The sequence below is a fragment of the Polypterus senegalus genome, chromosome 7 (assembly GCF_016835505.1).
Source record: "Polypterus senegalus isolate Bchr_013 chromosome 7, ASM1683550v1, whole genome shotgun sequence".
Taxonomy (NCBI): Eukaryota; Metazoa; Chordata; class Cladistia; order Polypteriformes; family Polypteridae; genus Polypterus; species Polypterus senegalus.
Window position 1 is genome coordinate 159,650,015 of NC_053160.1, and position 23,205 is coordinate 159,673,219.

Genomic DNA, 23,205 nt, shown 5'->3' on the forward strand with positions numbered 1-23,205 from the left:
AAAGGCTTCAATCAAGTATGCAGTAATAATAACAGTAATTTTGTACAGTTCTCTGGGCCTCTTAAATAAAAGTGCACTGCATAATGATGAACTAAATTAAGACTGTTATGGGAAGTGAAAAATCCCTCCAGTAAGCTTAAGCTTCCATAGATGGTACTAGAGATGCCACCTCAAAAATATTATAAATATAGTTATATCAAATGCTCTGATATACCAGACATACAAAGGTGCTGTTTTAATTAATAATTAGTTCAGTTGCACTGTTTCTTACAATCATTCTGTTAGTTCTATTGAGAGTACTCCTGGTCTTATGGTAGAGCAGGCAGCAAAAGGCATTTCATGGACTTCTGAGTCTAAAAGGTGTTTTTAGGTTATGATTATCTTCAAAGCTATTTTCTTTTTCTACGAGTTTTGTCTGTTTATAAGGCTAATATTACCATATTTTGTGATGTCACCTTTCATCCATGATCCTTTTGCCTGGTCGTGGTCACACATATGTCAATTTGTGACATAACATATCAGGCAGCACCTCATTTAATAAAAAAAGACTGTTGTTCCCTCTCAACTGAACTTTAATTCTTCTCTCTCTCTCTCTCTCTAAAGAAACAATACTTAATTCAAACAATTCTGACTTTTTCAACTTTTACTTTCTTCGTATTCCCTAATAAAGAAAATGTATTCACTGTTGTTGACAAGTCAAGTCAAGTTGGGGAGCATGCACTGGTACAGTGCGTTGCCGCACCCACTTCACGACGAAACAACTCGGGATCCCAGTTGGCAACCCCCCAGGCAGACACACGGTCCAATCCCACCCTCCGGAAATTACACTCTATCTGCCGTAGCCAGGTGTTATGTGGGCGACCCCTTGGCCTGGTCCAGCCACTTGGGTCCCCAACAATGAGGATCTTATGAGCCAGATCACCCTCTGGGAAACGCACCACATGGCCATAGTGCCGTAACTGACACTCCCTCACAATGGAGACAATGTTCCTCATTCGGGGCTCCATGAGCAACCGCTCATTCGACACAAAGTGTCTGACTGCTGCTCTCCATGCTACCCTGTCCCACCTGGAGCACCAGGGGAGCTACACACATCTCCTCTTTATTGATTTTAGCTCTGCTTTTAATACCATCCTCCATCACAGATTGGTGTGCAAGCTGCTAGCCCTGGGACTCCCGTATTCCACCTGTATATGGATTAAAGACTTCCTGACAGATCGCACACAAAGGGTTAGGGTAGGCCCGCACATCTCCTCGGCCATCAGCATCAGCACCGGCTCTCCTCAGGGCTGTGTGCTGAGCCCCCTGCTCTTCACGCTGTACACACATGACTGTGCCCCTGCCCACCACAGCAACACCATCGTCAAATTTGCAGACAACACCACTGTGGTCGGGCTCATCTCTGGAGAGGATGAGTCCGCTTACAGGGATGAAGTGGAGCGGCTGACAGCATGGTGCACTGACAACAACCTGCCCCTGAACACAATTAAGTCTAAGGAGCTTGTTGTGGACTTCAGGAAAAACAAAATGGACATCAAACCACTTTATATCAGAGAGGACTATCGCCGCTCTATTGAGAGTATCCTGTTCTACTGCCTCTGCATGTGGTTTTCCAGCTGCACAACAGTGCAGAGGAAAACACTTCAGTGGATCATAAAGACTGCCCAGCAGATCATCAGCTGTTCTTTACCCTCTCTGGATGAATTGCATAACTCTCGCTGCCTAAAGAAAGCGGAAAACATTTTGAAAGACTCCTCACATCCCACTCATGACATGTTACAACTGTTGCCACCAGGAAAAAGATATAGGAGCATCAAAACAAAGACTAAGACTGGATAACAATTTCTAATCTGTTGCTATTAGGACACTGAATGCCACCTAATCACCTCCAATGCAGCAGTGCAATAGATGACATCTTGTGCAATAGTGTTTCATGTACAATTACAGGTGTTAAGTTGAATGTTTGTGTTCTACCTTATTACTTCTTATCCTTTATTATCCTTTTGTAATTATATTTATTTAAATTTTTAAAACTGCAGAGACTGCACCTAATTTCTTTGTATTTGTTACAATGACAATAAAGGTATTCTGACAAAATCAAATCAACGGTACCCAAGGATTTTCCAGAGAGACACAGTACCAAAGGAGTCCAGTCTTCGTCTCAGGTCACTGGATAGCGTCCATGTCTCGCAACCATATAGACCCAACTATTGACCCCTGCCTCTTTATATTTCTGATTACACTTTTGTACAAAAAAAAAAGAAAAAATTCTTAGGTGTTCTTTATAGATTTGAGGGCGCTGATCCAAATCTGTCATCAGAGTTGCTCTGTCACATCCAGTTTTTCCGAGATTTAATTTTAAAATGAAAAAAAAAATCTATTTTAGAGAAAAAGGGTAAAATGTTTTTAAAATTAATTATTTAGACTAAGGGGGATAAAACAAATTATACATATAAATGTTTTTAAAATAATTATTGATTACAAAAAAGTTATTTACATCAAAAAGAATTTGAATACTTTATTTTGTGTGTTATATTGAGCTCTTTCTATTCACAATGTCCATAGCATTGATATTTAACATTTAATTCACATTGTATGTACTTCTTGTTATTGATGCTTTGTAAACCAGTCCATTAGCAATTCTGTGCTCAAATATTGAGTGTGTGACATAGTACAAGCAAGTGTCAGAACCTTTCACAACGTACCTTTAGACATTGATTTTGATGTAGTGTTTCTGGTATTGAAATTCTTGTTCTGACATTTTTCTCCTGTCTGTTATTTAACCCTTTGTCAGGCGCAATGCAATTTGTCACACGTATGGGCGCAAGGTGTCTGTCAGGCACATGTCAGAAATACTATTGCAAAATAGGAATTCAAAATGCGAGTTCTTACATATACCAACAGTTTGGTGTAATGCTTTAAAAATACAATCTGCAGTGTATATGACATCGCATTGTTGTGACATATGGTAATAGAGAGTGTCAAACGAGAAAAGCAAAAGTAAAAAATAAAAAAATCCTGTTTTGTCACTAATGACATATTTGGGCGCAATGTGCCTGCGGGATCTCTGACACCATACCTGCCTTCTACAATGTTGAAAATGTGATTACTCATCACGTTGTTCACAGGCACGTGATGTGTGAGGTTGGTTCAGAGGTGGGTCCAACTCCGCCAATCAGAACATAAGATATCCAAAATTGCTTCACTTGTGTACCTGTCAGATCGGACGGAGGGTTACGGTTTTGCCTGCTCTCAGTTTTTGCATCTTCATGTCAAACTCTTTACTCTTCTTCACAGTGGACACTTGTATTACTCTTACTTGTATCCTCTAAATTATCTCACCATAAATAGCTAATAGTTTAGTTGGCTTTCCAGTCTAATTTGTACATGCTCTTTATTTTATTTTAATTTAAATATTCTGTATTTTAGTTGTCTGCATCACTCTCTTATGGTAAAATGTATTTTCCTGTTCCAGCTACTCTCCTTTGGGATGTGTCCTCCTTTCCACTTTATATTTAAGCAATCACAAACCACTCTGTCTTACCACATATTGTTTTTCCTTTTTTCTTCATGCAGACAGTGATGACATGGACCAGGAGATTTCACGAGTAAATGCTCTTGGATTCACAGGTTGCCTTTCAGCTGTACAATTCAATCACATTGCACCCTTGAAGGCAGCACTACTATACTCCATGTTGTCCCCAGTCATTGTCAAAGGACACCTGGCACAGTCAACATGTGGGGCTTACTCGTCTACTGACCCCTCGTCGATTGAGACATTGCATTCTCTGTCAGGTAAATTTTAACAGTCACTTTCTATCTCAGTCAGATTTTAATGAGTAGGAAAATTACTGAGAATTTTATAACAATGCAGATAAATAGATGAAAGCATGTGAGTGTATGCTGAACATTTAATAATTTCACCATCTGTGTACTAAATGGAACAGATTACCCTTTAAAGATCAGCAACTGATAATTATGACTTTAAGCTCCTTTGTTAAACTTCCATTATTTTTTCTTTAAAAGCCAATTTTGTACTCTGTGTTTGCACATATTGTGATGCACTAAATCAGACAAAAAAGATTGCTTGACAGTTTTTAACACAAAGAACCATCGCTACTCCCACTGCTCTAGTTTTCTAAATGTACATTTCTTCCTGTTTGTCTTTTGAAAAATATAAATTATGTATGGTGCATCATGGAAAGAGTCAGGTGACTTTTTAAATGTCTAAAATGGCTTGGCTTTAGTGCCCGCTGCCTACCCTTATCTTCACTTCTCACTTATGTTTCAGAAAATAAGCAAAGCCAACCTGGCCCTATTCAACCTGTAGTTCTCTCTTGTAACCTTAACAATGCTTCTTTTTATATCCTCATACCCTGGGGTCAAAGTTAGCTCCTAGCATTTCAATTAATAGTGTGAAATCTTGAGAATTATTATGCCAAATGAAAGATACCAAAGATGCCTGCTTGACATCTTTTATCTTATTAGCATGCAGCTGGAAGTAATTATGTTTATTTATGCTTCTCAAACTCCTTTGCTGATTGAACATCTTGTGCCTTCTTCAATAATAACAGAGGAAAGATAATATTTTTTCATAATATTTACAGTTTCCATATACTGCCTCAGTTAAGGTTAGAACATTAGAAAAAACAGTAATGAGAACAGGCTATTCAGCCCAAAAAAAGCTCAACAATCCTATCCACTCAATTCCTCCAAAACAACATCAAGTCAAGTATTGATTGGCCTTAGAGTCCTACTGCCTACCATACTACTTAGTAGCTTATTTCATGTGTCTATGGTTTTCTGTGTGAAGCTGGCCTCAGGTGGCTTGTTACGGAGGTCTGGAATTACTCCCAGATGTGGCGGAAGCCCAAAGAAGGGCTCTGCAGCTCCCTTGGTGGCATCCACGGACCCCAACAGAGCTGTGTCGACAAATATTAACTCCCATACAGCCTTGTGGGTATCTGAGGCTCCATTGCAACCCAGGGCGGCTGCCAAGTAGCAGTTCGGGGGAGATACCGCCCTTCAAAAGCCTACTCCTCTTATTCTTCCTTTAAGGAGGCATCCCTCACACAATGCTATGTCTTTTTTGTAGCCGGGAGACCAAAACTACATAGAGTACTACAGGTGAGACCTTTATAGCTTGAGCATTACCTCCTAGTTCTGGTACTCTACACATCGTGCTATATAACTTAACATTCTGTTAGCCTTCTTAATGGCTTCTAAGCATTGTCTCATTGTGACTTGTCTCTCCAAAACAAAGAAAGATATTTAAAAAATGTCCACTGTTCACTAGAAAAACATATTTATTAGGATCTCCAGAACAAATACTTCAGGGATGCTAAAAGGCAATTGGTCAGCCTGAGCAGAGCTGTCTGGTTTGAGGTCCTTGCTGTAGTTTCTCAAATGGGCACTGCCTGCCACCACTGATAGATAGATAGATAGATAGATAGATAGATAGATAGATACCATATATACTTGCATATAACTTCTCCAGCGGAGAAGTCGGGACTTGATTTTACTGTATAATTTCTGGTATTTTATAATGTCGGGTGTATAAGTCGAATACGGAATACTCACGCTATTGGTCCAAGAGATTATGATATGCTAACGCCTACCTGAGAGAGTAACCATGGAGCACACTGCCTTTTTTTTCTATGTGAGTGTGGCAATGCGCTGTATCAGTACTTGCTCTCAATCTCTCTCTCTATCTCTCTATTGTGCCTACGTGACCACACAGTAATACCCAAATTATTCTGAAACGGCGTTTGCACTGTTTTGTGTTTTCTGTATCTCACACCATCATACACCTTTATCGTAAGAGCATCCCTTATCTACATTGGAACGTTTGATCAGAAGAAAATATGAAGCTGGTTTAAATTAAATGCTGAAGTAGCAAAAGAAATTGGTAACTGCACTGCTGCAACAAAATTCGATGCGTCTGAGAAACTGGTGCGAGATTGGAGGAAGCAAGAAGATGTAAAAAAAAAAAAATAAAATTGAAATATCGCATTTTTGAACAGGTGTATAAATCGGGGTGTAATTTTATGATTGATTATTTAGGTTTCAAGGCTTGACTTATATGTGAATATATATGGTAGGTAGGTAGTAAATAGATAGTAAATATATGCATATGGAAGGCATTTTTTAAGAAAATAGCTACATTTAATTGCTAACTTTAGATCAATCATGATCCCTGATTCTGAATATGCATAATCAAAACTCTTTTTCCTTTCATTATTAATAATGATTCTGTATACAACTTAATAATTGCTTTTACATAGTTATACCCCTCCCTAATTTTTGAGGTAACTAAATAAGATGTATGGTGGTCATAGAGGACTGAGTTGATGGAAACCTGATATTGGAATGAAAACTGTAATAAAATAATTACACTGAGGAGTTTTGAATGATAATAATTGTATACCTGTCCCAGGTTTTCCATGTTTATAAATTAGGACTCCTCTGTGTAATATACAATCGTTTTGACTGGCTGACAGGTGACAGAGGCTCTGCTGGCTAGTGACATGTCTCAGCTTGCTAACAGCTGAGCTTGTCTAGGTAGACAGATGTTAATAAGCTTCCTCTAAGTGTTGCTTCCCCATTTTGTAAATAATTTCTTTTCCCTTAGGATACTTTTCAGTGCCATAAAAAATGCCAAATTAATCTTCTCCCATTGAAGTATAATATTATCATTGACAAAATTTTACCACCAGATAAATGCACAGAAGAGAAATAGTAGAAAGACCTGTTTAATTTTAATGACAGCTACATGACAGCCTCTGGAAGCTATTCACGTATTTGCATGTTAGTTAGTACATGTAGAAATGTTTAACATTATTTTTGTTTTCTGCTACATCATTTTTCATCAAGACCTCACACCAGATGAAAGTCAATCCAATAGGGCAAAAGAAAACTTTGCCTTATTTCATTCTTGAATCTTCTGTTGCATAAGTAAAAAAGTTTGTCTTCACATCAAGATTTACTGCTCAAAAATCTACATTTCTTGTATTTTTTTATTGATTCCTTTATTTACAGTAATCAATATCATTTTCCATAGGCAGCAAGAGATGTAATGTCTTTTTAATGATATTTACCTGCAAATCTGAATGTCAGTCAATGTCAGTGTTACTGCGTCTTATTTTTGACAAAAGTTTGAGTCTTTTGGTTTTCTGCATTCTGAATAATGGCGTGTGCATGTGAATTAGGAAGGTACCCTGCTCCCATGGATGATTTTGCTGCCTCACTGCTTTGGGAATCGGGAATCAGGGTTCAATTGAAGTGTGCATGCTCTTCATTTGTCCATCAAGGATTTTTCCAGTTGCCCCTATTTTTCTCCACTTTCAAAAAAATGTGCATATTACCTACCATATCATCTGGAATGGCCAGTGGTGAGCCCATCAGTATTCGCTGTCCATAATTGTAAAAAGACAACTGAGGAAGCTACACTTAGAAAAGCTGCAGGACCTGATGGAGTCTTCATGTTCTTAAGGCCTGTGCTGGCCAACTTTGTGGTATCCTCTGTCACCTGTTCAGTGTGACCCTAAGGCTTCAGAAAGTGCTACTGGTGTGGAAAACCTCCTGCATTGTTACTGTTCCAAAAAAGGCAGGTGCCTCTTCACCTAATGACTACAGACTGGTGGCACTTACGTCTCACATCATGCAGACCTTTGAGAGACTGGTCCTGGACTATATGAGTCCTCTTATGGTAGACCACCTGGACCTCCTGCAGTTTGCCTATCAGACAAAGATTGAAGTGCAGGATGCAATTATCCATCAGCTCTACAAGGCTTATTCTCACATGGACAAAGCCAGCAGCACTGTGAGGATTATGTTTTTTGATTTCTCCAGTGCCTTCAATACCATCCAGCCATCCCTGTTAAGGGGTAAACTCCCCTTATTAATGGTGGATGAGCCTGTGGTGTCCTAGATAATGGACTGTCAGGCAGGCTGAAGTTTGTGAGACTCAAGGACTATATTTCTGATATGGATGTGAGCAACACTGGACCACCAGATGGAACAGTCTTGTCTCCATTTCTCTTCACTCTGTACATCTCTGACTATAAATAGAACAGCAAATCATGTCACTTGTAGAAATTCTCAGATGATTTTGCATTTATGGGGGGTGTTGATAAGGGAGAAGAAACAGAGTATAGGAGTCAGGTGGAGGACTTTGTTTCTCGGTGTAAAGAGAATTGTCTGCATCAGCAAAACCAAGGAACTGGTGATAGACATTTGCCAAACCAAACAGCCTCTATCTTCAATCATATTCAAGAAGATAATGTAGAGGTAGTGCACTCCTCCTTCTACTCAGGAATCCTCATTCATGACAGGTTGGACTGATCTCCAAACACAGAGAAACTAAATAAGAAAGGGCAGAGCAGGCTCTTATTCCTTAATAGACTGTGTTCCTTTAATGTTGGAAGTGACATCCATCACATCTTCTACAACTCTGTGATGGCCGGTGTGATTTTTCTGAGTTGTGGTGTGCTGGGCTGATAACATCACTTCAAAGAGAGGCCAACTGAATTAAAAAGCTAATTAAAAGGGAAAGCTCAGTTATACAGTATGATGTACTCTGGACCCCATGAAAGTAGCAAAGGACAGATTAAAAATAAAACTGAGTGTGATTATGAACAAAGCTGCACATCCTTTGACACACCAACACTAAGAACTTTCAGCTAATGAATTATTCAGCAGAGGTTTGTCAAAAAATGCTACTGGGGCTCCTTTATACCAATAACAAAATGTCAGCATAATGCTTCACTTTCCCTGGGGCACCCAAGTCATACGTTTTCTTTCTTTTTAATTTTCTTGCTTTATAGTCATTGTGGTGTATGTTCAGACCAAAGTGTGTACCTGTATATTTATTTATTTATTCATTTATGAGTGCATTTATTCATCTATTTATTTACTTGTCTACCTATTTTCAGTTGAACAACTTGTCTTTAAGCTTTTCTTGTAGTGACAGAGTCATCCTTGCCTGTAATCTGGTTTATTATTTCAATTTTACGAGTGCTGATATTCCCAGCACTTTGAACTTTTTGAATGTTGGTTTTTGAAGGGTAGAGGCTATATAAACATTGTGAAGACAATATCTAGATGAAGAAGGTTTGAAAATAAATTAATACATGGATAATTTACAAAGTTTACTTTGTATGAACAGGTCCTGCAATAACATGCCAGTGTTTTGACGTTGCATTCTGATCACTGTTAACATCATCATGTGGATCAGAAACACATTTGGAAAATGAATGAATGGATATATTCTACTGCATTTCTTGCATGTACCTAAATCATTCCTTTTTCTTTTGCAAATACACGTCAAACTGACATTTCTTCCTTCTTTACTCCACAAATGCTTATTTTAGCGTACATCCAATTCACTCAAAAAGTATAGTTGTTTTCTTTTCTAGTTTCACTTTTGTCTTTTTCTGGTTCAGTCTCCTGTACCTGTACATTTGCTGAGGTATGTAACTCTCTGTCCTTTACTCTTTTCTTGCTGTAGATCATCCTGGCCCCATAGATGAGGGAGAGCCAATAGCCAATGCAATTAGAAGTGACTCTGCTCTTATTGGAGGTAACAGGAATTCTACAGTGATTCTTCACTTTATGTTTTGCTTGTACTATACTGTATATAATTAATGTGACTCTCTTGCTCTTATTTTATAATTCAATCGTAGTTTCCTTTTAATGTTCGCCACTATCATCATCTTCATCACTGATGCTCAGTTGCAAGTTGACATCCCAGTGACATTTGTTTCCACATCTTGTTTGTTAAAGACAGAATACTGCGGTGTTAATACTCCAAACACCACATATTGAAAAACTCCATTGGTTTATAACTTTCTTAAATCCAACATCCCTCACAAATAACTGTTCTCCTTTATACAATTGCAATAGCTAATGATGAGTTAAGCTTGTAAGTGAAACTGACACTCGAAATTGTTTTAAAAGTGATTTAGAAATAGTAAAGCATGAAACTCAGTAAAACATTTTTTGGTGTTTTAAAGTTTTGTTAGGTAGAAAACAATGAATATTGCTTCCTTCACACGTTTGATGTTTACCTATGTTCTTCTCTGAAACTGCATAATACATTTAATTTATTACACAGCAGGTAAAATCATTCTTTTCATTTATCTCATTTACTTCACTACGGAGGACTGCAGTGTGCACAATATTGTGTTTTCTTTATAGGAAAACTTAGTATGTGTGAAGTCGCATCTGTCATTCTGGTTGAGGATACTAAGCTCCAAGTTTCTTTTCTGCTTCCGATGCATCATTAGGATTGTCAATCATAACTGGTGAAGTGATCCTCATAGTACTGTATGTATGTATGTATGTATGTATGCATGTATGTATGTATGTATGTGCCCCTTTAAGGTGGTAGTGAAGCAGATAACTAAAACAAAACTAAGTGCCATTATAAAGATTGCTTCACATCCTCTCTCTGACATACCAACACTGTGGACTTTGAGCCAGCGAATCATTCAGCCGATACCAATAGCAATACGTCTGCATAATGCCTCACTGGGACTCTGACAGCCAAATCAAAACTTTTCTTTCTTTTGAATTTTTCTTGCTTTATAGTAATTCTAGTGTGTGTTCAGCCCAAAGTGTGTGTGTGTATATTTATTTATTTACTTATCTACCTATTTATGTATTTATTTAAAGAGCTCTTGTAAAAAGGCACATTTCGTCCTAGGGACAAATAAATCCTATCTATCTATCTATCTATCTATCTATCTATCTATCTATCTATCTATCTATCTATCTATCTATCTACTGCCAGAGTGAACACAATACACAGGAATCTGGTGATTTGTTTTTCTTCACTGGAGATCTTCATTTAAATACTAAACGATAGGCACATAAAATTAAAGTTTGAAACTCTGGAAGACAATATCTAAATGTCTTGTGTGAATGAAATGAATTTCAATGGAAGTGGAGCACAATTTAATTTGCGATGTGATATGCTGAGTTTTGCTGTAAATATGACTGAGATGTTTCACTCATCACTGGTTACAGCTTATTGTGATTTAAACATGTCTGATCTATTTTATTCTTATTTAGTCTATCAATACCTTTGCATTCACTCATTTCATTCTTCTCAAGTCATTTTTCAGATTTTTTAGTGAAGTACAGTACCTCGACTGCCTAAGCTGTTTTTTTTCAAAATATAGTATGAAGACATTTTTCTTTTCAACTTTATTTTTTTAACAATGACATTTTGTTTTAAGTGAAATGGGTGCAAGTATTATCTGTAAGTTAGATTTTTTGCAGAGTTAGGAAAATTATTACATTGATTGAAAACTTGTGCGCAATGTTGCTTCCGTAGGATCGGGCCTCTGTGATTCTAATCTCATAAATGTAAGAATGAAGATTGGAGAGTTCCTGAAGTAAAAGTATTGCACTAAAACAATAGAAATGTATATGCCACATGGTAACATTTAATGAAAAAGCCTTGAATTTGAAATGAGCATGTCTGAACATCATTCTCTTAAAACTTTAACACGACAACATCTGCTCTCTCAACCTTCTTGTTGGATGCTACACTTGTCTCCTTTATTAATTTATGAAAATGAGAAAAAAAAAAAAAAACACAAGTTGGCAGCGGGAATGCTATAATTTGCTTATCTGCCAAAAATGGCCTCTGACTAGTATGTATGTGAATGAGCACTGTAGAGTTAGAAATACACAAGTTTTTGACAAACGTCATATGACTTATATAACATGTTTCAGTAATTGTTTCAACCCTTTGGGTGTATTTGACATAAATAATGCCTACTAGCTTAATGACAAGGTCACATGACAATACAATTACAAAAACCCTAACAAGCACTACTTCCTGCTGTGCCCAAAAAAGCCTAGCATGTTTTTAAATACGCATATTCTCTACGAAAAAAACAATAACAAATGTCATTTATGGAATTGGTAGGTTACTCTGTACAAATGATACGTAATAATACTAAAGGCCATATACTGTTAGAATCTTTTCATGTTTGTTCAGTTTGTATAACATATCTGTATCTTTATGTATGAATTATGTAAGTAATTTGTAAAATTTGCGGTTGTGTTTTACTTGTGAACTTGTTACAGTGCTGTGAGTCTACACTCCGTTAAGAGTGCTAAACAAAAATAAACCGAATAAGTCTAAAGTTCTATACACGTTTCTTTCAGAATTGGAAGTAAAGTATCTTTTCATTTTAAGCCATACATACCTGCCAAAAGAGAAAGCAAATATTTAATTCCATGGATGTAAGCAAGTATTGCTAAAAGAAAGCTAAAAAAGTTACACGTAATATTAATTATATTTTACAGAAGGGTGTCCCTAGAAGTAACAGACCATTAATAAGATTCAATAAGTGTTTTTTTACATTAATGGAAATAATATGTACTATAGCAGAAATGTAATTTTAAGTGGTTTGGAATTAAGAAGAGATCCACAGAAATAATTGCACTCCTTAGTAGATTAGACAATGTGCTGATCAGGAAAAATTTGCAAAGTATATCCAAATACCTTGCGCAATTTTAAATATTTATTACAAAGAGACAGAAAATTGGCTTGAACGCTGCCCTGTCACTCAGAGCGTACGTTTTTATTCTCTTGGTAATTGAATGTGCCAAGCATAGTAAAATTTAAGTGAGAGATGTGACTTCATAATTTGCTTTCCTTATTTCAGTGGTTAATTTAATTTCACTGCACATTACCATTACAAAGGAAAATTACCAGAGTAGTAAAAATGGGAAGCTGCAGAACTATAGATACAGGCAATGTGAATTTTAAAAGAAATATTATTTTATACAAATTTTTTAAAGTGGACATTTTAGAAGAATGCTGTTAAGTGTTTTGTGCTTTAATTAACATATAATGCCAAATCCTTTGGGGAGACAGCAGAAAAAAACACTGCATGTCATGTATTTTTACACAATTTTGTCCGTTCAAAAACTTTACAGAAGTTGTAGCAGAGTGATTTGCACATTATAAATGTATATTTCGGTATGATAAAAGTTAAAGATTATTCCACACAAAAAAGGAAAGAGACACACAGTTTTCAGCTTTATAGCGGTTATCGGGTGATCAGTGTTTGTGTCTTTTACCTTCTTTTCTTTTTGGCATGATAATAACCTTTAACTTTTTTTTTTTTTTTTTAAACTTTGCTGATGTACACTGACACAGCCCTTCACTAACTCCATTATATTTTAGTATACTACAGATAAACAGATTGACACGAAAGGTGCTATACATGACAGAATAGAGTCACATCATTAAATCTTCTGTTGACACGACTATCATAGGCTTGATCACCAATGATGAGACAGTCTGCTGTGATAGTGCGGGTCGGCCTCCATGCTACCAGATCCCACCATGAGCCTCTTTGACCTGCCACTGCCAATAACGTTTCTGAGGAATGAGCTTGGCAAATGAGGACACCACACAAAGCAAGGAGAAGGTGCAAAGTGCTTTTATTAGAACCACTCAAAAACCAAACAGTGTTCAAAAGTGCAATGCGCAGTTCCCAAATAAGTAAATAATCCAATTAAAAAGGTGAATTTGTGGAGGTTAAAATTCAAATAAATTCAGTACAAATGAGATTAAAACCAGCTGGCAGGAAAGTTTTCTTTACTAAAATCCATATGCCTTGTTCTTTTAACTGGAGTCTCTTCTGCTTATCCTTTGCGGGCCTTGCAGCACAGGAGTCGCCCTACCGACAGACACAGATGACCTTTCACATGTCCAGGTCCCTGCTGTCCCATGGCTACAGTAAGACTTCCTCTCCAGACCAAGGCTCGGGTCCCTAGTGGTCATGGAAGCCTCTTACATCTGCTGCCTTCTTGGTCTTCTGCAGCCACCTGATCACTCTATCTCCCCTAAGTTGCTCAGCTGTAGTGATCTCACTACAGCAGCCCCCTGGGCATTGGCCACTGCCTTTCCAGGGGCTTTCCACACTACTGTCTGTTCATTTGGTCGCTTATTTTCTTGCACCGGCTCCTTCTACCTCCTGGCTCCTTCTCCCTCTTCCTCCCTTTAACCTTTGTTCTCGTCTTTCCTCGACTCGCATTTCCCTTTTAAAATGGGGATGTGGCACAGCTGCTGCATTCAATTAAGGTCACGGGCGATCCTGCACCTGTGCACTAAGTGCTGGGCCATCTACTTCCACATCGTGCATAGGAACCGATTTTCCCTTCGCTACCATGCCCCAACCTGAAGACGTGAGTCAGGCAATTATTTAAAAGACACCAATCCGCAGCAGGCCTCACTTTACCGTATCTACACATAAATGATTTGCTAACACTGTGGTGCCAAGACAACAATCTTTCCCTTAATGTCAGCAACATCAAGGACATGGTCAAAGTCATCAGAACATCAGAGGCAGACAAGAGCCCCACCAAAGGGTCTGCCATGGAGTATGCCAGCAGTTTTAACATTTTTGGAGTTGCCATCACTGATCTGAAGTGGGCAAAACCCATCTTGGTTATAATCAAGGAAGCTTGTTGGCTCCTTTATTTCATTTGACATCTGAGGAAAGCCTCAGTGTCTCTATCTGTATTCACAAACCTACAGGTACAGAGTGGAGTCTTTATTCTCTGGCTGCATTACATCCTGGTGCAGCAGCACCTGTTTAGCTCAGGACCAGAAAGCATTGTAGAGGATCATGAAGTCAGCACAGAGTATTGCTAATGCACATTGCCCTCTGTTCAGGGTGTATTTAAGTAGGAGGGCAAACTGACAATGTTGCCTGACCATTTGCTAATAGTGAAAATAAGGCAAGAGAGGAAATGCCAAAGGTGGCAGTGCCTCCAGTCTTAGCAGGGAAAGACAGTGGAGTAGGCAACTAAACATTTAAGGGAGCACGAACACCAGGGACCACTAGGACATGGTAACTTGGAAAATGTTAGTATTTCAGACAGTATTTTAAAATCTTTTTGTATTGTGTGTATACAGTGTATATGAAATACGGTATATACTGCTCAGAAAAAACATTTTATGTATTTTTTTGTGGCATTTTTTAAAGTTTGTTTGCATATGCAAAACAATTCTATAAGTATGTTTTGATTATTTACATATTATTATAAATATATTATAGTCCATCCATCCATCATCCAAACCACTATATCCTAACTACAGGATCACGGGGGTCTACTGGAGCGAATCCCAGCCAGCACAGGACACGAAACAAACTCTGAGCAGGGCACACATCCACACACTAGGGACAATTTAGGATCGCCAATGCACCTAACCTGCATGTCTTTGGACTGTGGGAGGAAACCAGAGTACCTGGAGAAAACCCACACAGACACGGGGAGAACATGCAAACTGCATGCAGGGAGCACCCAGGAAGTGAACCCGGGTCTCCTAACTGTGAGGCAGCAGTGTGCGCCCAACATATAGTCTCAAATATGAAATGTTTGTAAATTTATGAGTATCTTTAAATGTAAAAGTTAGTCTCCATTAAAACCTCACAGCAAAATCACAAATGCTGCATTAAACCCAGATTTGGTTATAACCACCAGTGACTTCCAAGTAAATGTCAATGGCCAGCATCTTCATGTTAATAATTAAGTAGCATCAATCCAAATCCATTGAGGCCCAGTTTACTACTATATACAATAGGTAGGTTGTTAGTAAGAAGAAAACAAAATAAAACCTTTCAAATGAGAAATCCAGACAATGAACCCAGAATGGTGGTGCCATCAATCAGTGAAACTTTTGAAGGAACGATGACATACTCCCATCTAAGCTCCAAGTTTCTTTTCTACTTCCGATGCATCATTAGGATTGTCAGTCATAACTGGTGAAGTGATCCTCATAGTACTGTATGTATGTATGTATGTATTGTGGTAAGTGACCCGGACACAGACAGGCAGACATCGTTTGAATCACCCAACACACACTTTATTGACATTAATATATACAGTGTAGCACACACAACCCCAAAACTCCCCCAAAGTCCAGGCCTCACACAATGCCTTTCTCTCTTCAGGCTGCCTCCTTTCCTCTCCTCCTGAGCTCCGTCCTTCTCCACTCCTGACTCAAGCCACTGAAGGTGGGAGGCAGCCCCTTTTATAATCCCCACCCGGACATGCTCCAGGTGCCTCCCGATAATCTTCCGCCGGCACTCTTCAGTGTGGTGGAAGTACCGGCTGTACATCCGGAAGCACTCCAGGTGTCCCTGGTCTTCTTCCCCCCAGCACTTCTAAGTGTGGCAGAAGTGCTTAGGGCCAGGGCTCCTCAGGTATTGGGGCACCCCCTGGCGGTGACCATGGATCCCTATAGCGTTGAGCTTCCAAGCTCCGTTCCTGTGGTCCCCAAAGCCACCAGGGCAGTCGCCCCCAGCCACTCGCCACAGTATGTATACGTGTATGTATGTATGTTCCCCCTTGAGGTAGCAGTGAAGCAGATAATTAAAACAAAACTAAGTGCCATTATAAAGAATGCTTCACATCCTCTCACTGACATACCAGCACTGCGGACTTTGAGCCAGCGAATCATTCAGCCAATACCAACAGCAATATGTCTGCATAATGCCTCACTGGGACTGCACCTGTCTGCAAAAATACAAGTTATTTTAACTGTGGTGAGAAAGGTATTTCTTATATCTTAACTAACTACAACTGAGTGGGCTAGGCTAACCGACTCACCAAGAAGCTAGTCATCTCACACACCTCAATGCTTATTTTAGATTATGTTCTTAAATTTTGCAAAAATAAAACAGAATTGGGCTAAGAAGCTGAAAGTGACTAATAACTAATAAGCCAACAAACCTTCGGGTTCCCTAAAAGTGCACCCAGTGCCAAGTCATGTAAAACTGCAAGATCAGCCATTGTTTTTGGTTAAGACTTGGGGCCTTTGTATAGAAATTCAAACAATTAGGGATGGATTCTTTCCTCACTTATGCTTCCCTTGTGAGACTGGTGCCTGGCTTTCTCAGGGTGTGACTAAGCCCCCCACACCTTCTCCACAGGATCTCCTCCTCTATGGAGCGCTGCCACAACTCTGTATTGCAGATGGTCTCTGGCTAGTGAATCTGCAGGATGTAGTCACTGATGAAGGTCTGGGTTTTTCTCAGAATGACGTTAGTTGTTCTCCATATCTCTGCTTCATATAACAACTCGCACTGGATGATTGTGTTGAATAAACAAAGCTTGATGGCACGGGCAAACTTTTTGGAGTTCGAGATGTCAAACAAACCTAGGTATCTTTAGCAGCTAAACTATTCTCAAAGTTAAAATTGTCAATTGCTAAATATTTTTTGGAAAAGTTGTTACATTAGTAATATTTTGTAATGTTTTAAAATCCATTCATAGCAACAAACAGATTGGAGCTACTAAAGTATTGGTAAAAATGAAAGAAATCCATTGCCTTTGAAACACAGCATTTGGTTTCTTTTTTTAACCTCTCCTCACAAATATGTCACACCTTGTACAACATTTGCATGCATATATTGTACGTGTTATATGAAACACGAAACTTGATGTAAAAAAAAAAATTTTCCTTTGTTTGTCTGTTACAACAATCATTGTTTAAAAGTTCTCTTGCCATTCACTAATCATTTTGACCTTTTTCTACAGGTATAATAGCTGTTGTGATATTTGTAATCCTCTGTGTCATCGCAATAATGGCACGGTTTTTGTACCAACGGAAGGAAACATATCAGAACAGAGAGACCAAGGGACAACAACACGATGAAACTGCAGACCTCACATTTAGAAATGATGTACATTCACAAAACGCATTAAGTGAATCGCAGAGAGAATACTTTATTTGAGGAATGGTTTGCTTTTACTTCTTAAGCCACAAAACAATCAGCATTAACAAAGAGTGCAAATGCTTTGCCAAGACTACCTGGAGGCATAAACCTGTATTGTGCAATATGATTCAGAATCATGAACAGCTGATTACTTTTGGTTGTCCAACCGCTATCAATGAAATTGTGCAAAAGTATAAGTGTTCATTCATTGTATGTTTTTGTACATATCATGTATTCCTGCTTTAAACTGTGGTATTCATAAGACGCTGTGGTATTTTACTTCATCTAGTGTAACAATTATGTAAAATATAAATGTTGCTATGTTTGTACCATACAAAAATAATTCAATATAATTTTCTCCCCAAAGTAATCTTATTTAGTGTGGCCAAATATGGTTTTAAAGCATATCAGTTAATTTAAATATCAAAAATCCTATCTGTAAGTGTATAGCCATTAATCCATAATGAATTACCCTCAAACCTTACAAAGACCACAGAGAAAAAACGGCAGCGTAACGTAAATTAGAAATGTCAATCTGATTGTTTTATAGGATGTACAATTGCTACTGTGACTTAATATTGTTTAAAAAATTGAAGTGAGTGAGAATTTGTGAGCTACACTGAGCTGAATGGTCTTTATTCAACAAAATGTGGCTTATGGTGTTATACTTTGCGATTGTTTAGGCACTGTGGAAATTCAGAATAAATAATACGAGAATTGCTGAAAAAATAAAATGATGAGAGAGGTGACAGCAAATTTAATATGAGAAAAGGAGCAATTTGGTTGCTAGCCTTTAATATGAATTTTAAGTGACAGAGGAACCAAACTCCAAACAGGTAAAAATGAAGTTTTACATGTATAAATTTGCCATTTTTTTTTAATCTAGAGATGTTTAAATATCTCTGCAGTCAATGAGGTGGAGACTTTTTAATTGTTAAGTTAATTTTATTTTAGGAAATGCAAGGTGAGAAAGAGTCAACCAGACATTTTGGCTGTTAATTTCATTTTTTTTTTTTTCTTATGCTCTTATCTTGAATAACTTAAGCCGATGTCACATTACATGACTTCTAGCTGAAGGGGACAACTGCAGTTGCTGAATTTGTCACCTAAGTATGTCAAGTTACGTGACTAGAATCTCTGGGGACATGAGATTTCTCAACTGTATAACAACTTTCTAGCACAATTTCATGTTTCCAAAGTATCGCAAGCTTGCCCCTTTTTCTGACAACCAACGACATGCAAGCTAACGGAGCCAGTGCCCATTCAAAGGGTTTACAGGCAATGAAAAGTGCAACCTCGGGACATTTTTTTTTTGTGTTTTTTTTTTTATTTTACCATGATCCTAAATACACTCATTTCTTATTCCTCATTGTTGTATTGTATGCATGGTACTTCCACTTGAGGGTTCACTGGTTGTCAATTCTCATATTCTCTCAAATCTGTTTGATTATGTCTGCTTGAGTCACATACATTGCAGAGTTTGTCACACTACAAGACCAGGGGGGTCACAGGAATGCGCCACAACTGTCCCTGAATTGCTAAGATTATGATTATGAAATCTGTAACTTGAAATCATTGAAAAAGTCATGTAATGCAACATGGCCTTAAGTGGACCAATAGGACAACTGATAGGATTTGAATCAAAGAGTCCAAGTGATTTTGAAAGTCATTGTTTAGATTGTGTATGGATTTTAATGGGAAATGTGTACCAAAATTTTCTATCCAGGTTTTCTGGGTTTTACATGAATCAATATGCCGAGTTTCACTCCAGTTCCTTTCTGTGCAGGATCCACATAATTTAACTTTATTTTTTCTTTCCAGAGACATCAGAAAAAAACTCTCAATACACTTCTGAGCTTGTCTGGGATTTATTTCGTTTGGCTAATATATGGACATTAAATTAACCAAATACTGTAAAATAAGAGCAGAACAGATTCCTTTTTAAAATTCTTATTTTTATTTTGTTTAATGTTAGTCAGTGCAGTTCAGGACTATCTTATAAAGAGACAATTTAGCAAAATTTCCAGCTGTATCAACAGCAGTACAGAGTCTGCCTTTTTGTATTCCAAGTGGAAGCAGATCATTTCTTCAGTGAATTGCACTACTGCAAGTACTAGGACTACAATTCAGTACATTGTGTGCAGATCCATTTAGGGATCAGTGATGATGATGACGATGAATGTTAGAAGTTGGTAAACTAATTTGTCTTGTACTGTATAACTGTTTTTCTTTTTCCTTTCTGCACTTTATGATGAAACATTTCTATTGATTATTTCTTGAATAAAAATGATTTATACACAAACATTTATTGCTGTTGATTATCCCCCACCAAAACAGAAAAAGAAAAACAGCTCACAAAAGTTTAGGTAAATCCACATATAGATAGACCCTAAAAAAGCAAGCAAGATCTCTTCCCAGTTTACACTTTAGTGTCTTTCTCCATCCACATTCTCTCTTCAGTTAGTGCAAGATGGCAATTAGTTTACTTGTACAATCATTCTCATCTGTCTAGTACGGATATGAAACTGTTTAATCAGTCAAGGAGTTTCATTTATAACACAGCCCCTAGCTGATAACTCATGAGTGGGCATTTCTTTCACAAGGGGCCTGAATTCAAATCAAGCCTTCTTTGTGAAGTTCTTTTCCCCTGTCTTTCATTATTCTGTTAGATTTTCTAAAGTAAGTTTTATTCCAGTGAATTCTAAACACCATTTTTCAGGCTTATTATCAACTCTAAGATACCTAAGTTTATATATGGGTATAGACATACAAGATTACATATTTCAGACTGGATGGTTTGAAGGGTATGACGTTGTACAATGGATTATCCTGGCCATCCTTCTTAATTTATGGAAGAAATATTAATTATTCTAAAGTTAACAATAGTTAAGCAATATTAGAAAAAATACTTTTCAAAAATGGGTTTGAGTATTATACATTTACAGTGCATGAAAGCCACATCTGTAAACCTCATGTTCACATTTTCATGTGATATTCCCCCAGTAGCTTTAAGACACGTGGCGAGGTTCAAAGGTCATTTTAAACTATCCCAATCAGTATTCCTGATTGCTTGCTTTTGTGTGAACCTTGAAACCATCCATCCAAGGTGGGTTCCTGCCTGTGCCCGCTGTTAACACGTTTATACCATTCTTTGATGCTATCTTATCTACACAAAGCCTCTTCTGAAAAGGGACGAATAAATCACCAAACAAATAACCAGTGATTATATCATGTTTTAATGTAATTTTGGATTGAAATAATTGTTTAAGCAACTTTTACTCTTTTAGAAGTGCATTTGTCTATAACAAAAGTAAATTAACAAATTCCTGTAACTTTCCCCAGATGATCTAGAAACTCATGCAGTTTGGTGAGTGATTTTATTTCTGCATTTTATACTTAATTACTGCAGCTTTCTCTGCATATTTTTGTAGAGAAAGCAAATGAAATATAATCTGAAAGTGCTGTAACCATCCGAAATAAACATAAACAGTATAATTCACCATATCCCCAACTGAGCAATTCCTACAGGTAAACAAAATTGGTTTTAATACTTATTACTCTATTGTACATCATATTATAATAGACAAATGAATGCATTTGGATCTGCTAAGCTGTTTCTTTCTTGGCAGAGGTGACTCATTCAATAAACCTAAAATTACATATTTCAATGCTAAGTATTTTTTGTATGAAATTATCACCATTATGACTTTCTGTCTACTTTTGAGGATTTCAGCAACAGCATTTGGATTTGAAATGTATATGGAATAATTTTTAGCATAATATTCACACTTTTATATTTTATAATCAATGTTATGACATTAATCTGATCTTATTCATATCTAAAATAAATAAAAATTTCACATTATGCTTTTTTATAAGCTTTAGACTTCAAATTAGATGGGAATGAATTTTGAAGTAAGGAAAATAAAAACACTTCTGAATCTTAATTGATAATGCATTTCCTACGTTTTCTTTATGTGTAATATTGTATACATTAATTCACCATTTATCAAGCACAGCAGGCAGATTTTTAAACTGCCAATAATTGCAGCTAAATCATACTAACACAGTGCCACAAATGACTTTCATTTACTAATGCCATATTTTAGCTCAAATATAATTTTCCCATTCTGACACAACATAATAAAACCCCTAATCATTCAGGGAGCCTCAGCTCCAACTGTTGGAAAGCTAGAAAACTGCAGTCAAGCTGGTCAAAACATAAAGCTGAATGAAAGCATAGCATCAGCTCAGTCAACAGAGCAGTCTAAAGGTGAGGACTTTGAATGTTACCTGCAAAACAAGATCTTGTATTCTGTTTTGTCCATTGCTGCCTCTAGTAAATATTCACCTTCTTGAATCTCTGCAAAGTGCAAGAGTCTAAATTACTTATCAATATAAAACACAAAATAATTGATCTCATAAGTAGTCAGCCCTGTCAAGTCAGCAGTTAGTAGATGAAACATTGCCAGCCATGACAACCTTGACTGTGTGTGAAGGTCTTGTTTTATCAGCTTTGTGTATTTCTTTTTTTTAAACTGCTCACACTTTGTCCGTTTGGATGGGAATGATGAGTGAACAGCCTTTTTTAAGTCTAAATTCTCAACTGGACTGAGATCTGGACTCTGACTGGCACACTGGATATGAACACTAGAATCCCTGAAGCCTACGAAAAAAACTCATAATCCCAGGCCAACTTAAATTCCTTTGCACCTCTCCATCTGCGCCTTTTGTTTTGTAAATGTGTCGATCAGCACAAGCAGCAAGCAGCCTGCCGTCCCATCCCCCACCTTGACGAAGTTGAAGTCAGTTGCAAAATTCTCAGAGCTCAAGTGAGTTTATATGGGTGTGAGGGGCCTGGTGTTGTATAGGGTAAATAATATATCGTTATTTGGAATACATACATTTCATGTGTGTTCCATGTCTACAATGATCTGCGTAAGTGTAGGAGGACAGGAAATGAGAGGCAAGAAATACTGAGCACATACCTAAAACAGAAACTTTTTCTATGTTATACTAATAATGGCATGAAGTGTATAATGTGTGAAGACTTTAGTCCAAACATCAAATAAACATGTGTGCTTTTATTCAAGTTTTTAACCAAAGAAAAAAAATCATTCAATTTACACGTTGCAGTCAATGAGTTTAAAAACCCAAGCTCAAATGTCAATCGACATAAAGTTGACATGCATTCCTGGAAGGTGCAGTGGTAAGACCTGCTGCCTTATAACCAAAAGGTTCCGGGTTTGAGTCCAGGCGCTTCATGTTTTGAATAGGGTGCTGCTATTATTATTACTATAATATAGTAAAAACATACATTTGATCTGAGTCTATAACACCCGGTGTAAATTTTGGCTAGTTGTAAAAGTTAGCGCTTTTCTTTTATTATTCATTTTAATTCTCTCAGTCACATTTACATGGTACAAAGTAATTGCCTCTCCCTCTTTGAGTT

The 23,205-nt window shown here is 37.4% G+C and overlaps 1 protein-coding gene across 1 annotated transcript in view; it reads left to right on the forward strand.

Annotated features, from left to right (window-relative positions):
• cntnap3 (contactin associated protein family member 3) overlaps nt 1–20,484 on the forward strand; it is a 666,293-nt gene extending 645,809 nt beyond the window's left edge. Inside the window, exons 22-24 of the mRNA XM_039759435.1 lie at nt 3,577–3,795; nt 9,509–9,580; nt 17,575–20,484. Coding sequence (XP_039615369.1) covers nt 3,577–3,795; nt 9,509–9,580; nt 17,575–17,771 — 488 coding nt within the window. The 3' untranslated portion in view covers nt 17,772–20,484. The remainder of the gene's footprint in view (nt 1–3,576; nt 3,796–9,508; nt 9,581–17,574) is intronic.
• Nucleotides 20,485–23,205: the final 2,721 nt, after the last annotated feature.